Raw genomic sequence first — 2,977 nt, forward strand, 5'->3', positions numbered from 1 at the left:
TTATATTCCAAGGCAGATTGCCGGCAACAGCCATTTTAAGAATAGTCTGTGGCTTGGTCTTAATGACTTAGGAGTCCTCTTCACTTCTCCTAACGTTACACAGATTTAGGAGCTAGTTTTTGTGCTCAAATTTATTATATTGAAAGATTATTATTATTATAAACATAATAATAATTGTTTTAAATTATGTGCTGGTATTACCTTATAACCTGTTATTACATTATAAGTTGCCGCAGTGTGTTCATAATGTAATACATTTCTCATACAATAACCTATTGCATTATGTGAATTTTTTTTATTAAATTTAAAAATTATATTATTACATTATGAGCTCAAGATTTTCTTACGTTTTGAGAAAATTATTACATTATTTTAGTGCTAAAATGCTTTGTGAAATACTCTTAGAGCAAAAATTTCAGAGTCCCAAATTTAGGACCAAAACACCCATTATTTTTAAGATTTTGTCCTAAATCAGCGAGTTTGAGCTACTTTTAGCCTTAAGATGTTTTGTGAATACGGGCCCAGATCTTTTTATTTACGGATATGACATAAACACGCACAGACAAAATGATGAAAGTACTACATTTCTTGTGAAATAACAAAAATATTAATAATTTGTGGCTTGACATTCTAATATGGGGTTAAGCAAAACACTTTTTGGAAGATTGTTTTATGTGTTTTATTATTATGTAACTGTGTTTAATTTTGAAGAAAAAAGTTACATACAGTAGGTTTAATGTTTGATGAGGGATAGTATGTTAAATGAGGTCTTACATATTCATTTCTTTGCTGCATCTTGGGTGCTATTACACTTCACGTGACCAAAGAATAAGTCATACATAATGATATGCAAGTTGAGTAACTATATAAAACCTTGGGAGATAGAAACACCTCTTAGCTCCTTTTTTTTGTAGAGCTTGATAGAACAATGATTTACATTTTTGTGTCTTTATTTCACCTTTCCAGTGCAGCTGTTACTTTAAACTGCTCCCCACAGGATGACTTTGATCTGCCAGTGTTCATGACTAGTGGAGACTTCACAATAGGAGGAATGTTTCCTTTACATTATAGAGTAGAGCTTCCTCCAACAGACTACATAAAGAGACCTTTAGCAGCACAGTGTCGAGGGTAAGGACATTTGTTATTTTCAAATAAATTGTGGGCATTTTAATGTTTTATAAACTGTTTAATTGTTATTTCATTTGCCAGATTATAAGATGTACAACCAATGTTCTAAGCAAATTTACAAAGCTATTTTTTTGTGAATTTAAATACAGGTTTGATCCAAGAGCTTTCCGCTGGGCTCTCTCTATGAAGCTTGCAGTGGAGGAGATAAACAACAGAAAAGACCTCCTGTCAAATCATACACTGTCTTACAGAATTTTTGACTCTTGCTCCACTCCTGTGACTGCTCAGAAAGCAATCCTGGCAGTACTGAATGGAGGGGATGTTGTTCAGAGTTCTATGTGCTCTGGGGCTGGCCCCTTATTAGGATTAATAGGGGAATCTGGATCCTCACAGTCCATTGTCCTCTCCAGAACTGTGCAACCCTTCCAAATACCCATGGTGAGTGTTTTGCATTATCTTCTTCTTCTTCGTCTTCTTCTTCTTAATGAAATCTTATGGATTTGTATTTTCTGTTTTATAGATAAGCTATTTTTCAACCTGCTCTTGTCTAAGTAATCGGAAGCAGTTCCCAACATTTTTCAGAGTGGTTCCCAATGATGATTACCAGGTCAAAGCTATTGCACAACTCTTAAAAAGGTTTGGCTGGACATGGATTGGTATGGTGACTGAAGACCATGACTATGGCAGGTTTGCTTTACAAGGCTTAAAGCGGGAAATTGAAAATACTAACATTTGTCTGGCCTATCATGAAATGATCCCTAAAGACTATACTCAGGAACGAGTCCTAAAGATTCTTAAAGTAATGAAGGAATCCACAGCTAAGGTAGTTGTTGTTTTTTCAGTAGAAGGGGAATTTTATCCTTTCTTAAGAGAGTTTGTGACTCAAAATATCACAGGAATTCAATGGATTGCAAGTGAGGCTTGGGTTACAGCTTCAATGTTAGCAGAAACATATCCATTCTTAGATGGCACAATTGGGTTTGCAATACGTCAAGGCCACATCCCAGGTCTTCAGAATTACCTCAAAACAGTGACCCCAGAAAGGTACCCTTCTAACCTTCAAGTTCAGGAGTTGTGGGAGGCTCTCTATGGTTGTTCTCCCTCCACAACCAGCTTGAACAGTCATTTGCCCTCCTGCACAGGAAAGGAAACTCTCAGACAAGAACACTCTGCCTACATGAACACATCCAGCCCTCGTGTGGCCTACAATGTATATAAAGCAGTGTATGCCTTTGCTCATTCTCTACATAATCTCGTTCACTGTAAACCTGGAAATGGACCATTTGAGAATTGCTCATGTGCAAACCTTAACAATGTGTTTCCATGGCAGGTAAAACTGTTTTATGGTCTGATTGAAACTGGCTAATTATATTAAATGTTCAAATGTTCTTCTTTAAATTTTTTCAAATGATGTTACTTTTTTTAATTGCAAATGTAACTGTGTCTCTGTTTCTCTTTTTTTGAAAACATATTCCAAAGCTTCAAAATTACCTTGAGGATGTATCGTTCTCAATAGCTGGAGAAAATGTTAAATTTGATAATAATGGTGACTCAGTTCCATATTATGATTTGATAAACTGGCAAAGACACACGAGTGGAGATATTCAGTTTGTTAAAGTAGGCCTCTATGACGGTGCTCAGCATTCCGGGAGAGAACTGGTGATTGAGGAGCAGGCCATTATGTGGTCTAACCAACATAACAAGGCAAGGTGTTGACTGTGCACTGCAGTGCCATCTGTTGTTCTAATAATATAACTGACACTATAGTATTTAGTCCTTGTGCTCCTATTATCATAAACACACACACACACACACACACACACACATGTCTGGTCAGCTATCCTTGTGG

The 2,977-nt window shown here is 36.2% G+C and overlaps 1 protein-coding gene across 1 annotated transcript in view; it reads left to right on the forward strand.

Moving 5' to 3' along the window:
- Positions 1 to 928: 928 nt before the first annotated feature.
- The window catches only part of LOC107730034 (extracellular calcium-sensing receptor-like), a 6,109-nt gene continuing 4,060 nt past the window's right edge, over positions 929 to 2,977 (forward strand). The window contains exons 1-4 of the mRNA XM_016540776.1: positions 929 to 1,128; positions 1,278 to 1,566; positions 1,649 to 2,458; positions 2,608 to 2,832. Of these exons, the coding sequence (XP_016396262.1) occupies positions 929 to 1,128; positions 1,278 to 1,566; positions 1,649 to 2,458; positions 2,608 to 2,832 (1,524 nt within the window). The remainder of the gene's footprint in view (positions 1,129 to 1,277; positions 1,567 to 1,648; positions 2,459 to 2,607; positions 2,833 to 2,977) is intronic.

Source organism: Sinocyclocheilus rhinocerous, unplaced genomic scaffold, assembly GCF_001515625.1.
Source record: "Sinocyclocheilus rhinocerous isolate Xijiao unplaced genomic scaffold, SAMN03320098_v1.1 scaffold3686, whole genome shotgun sequence".
Taxonomy (NCBI): domain Eukaryota; kingdom Metazoa; phylum Chordata; class Actinopteri; order Cypriniformes; family Cyprinidae; genus Sinocyclocheilus; species Sinocyclocheilus rhinocerous.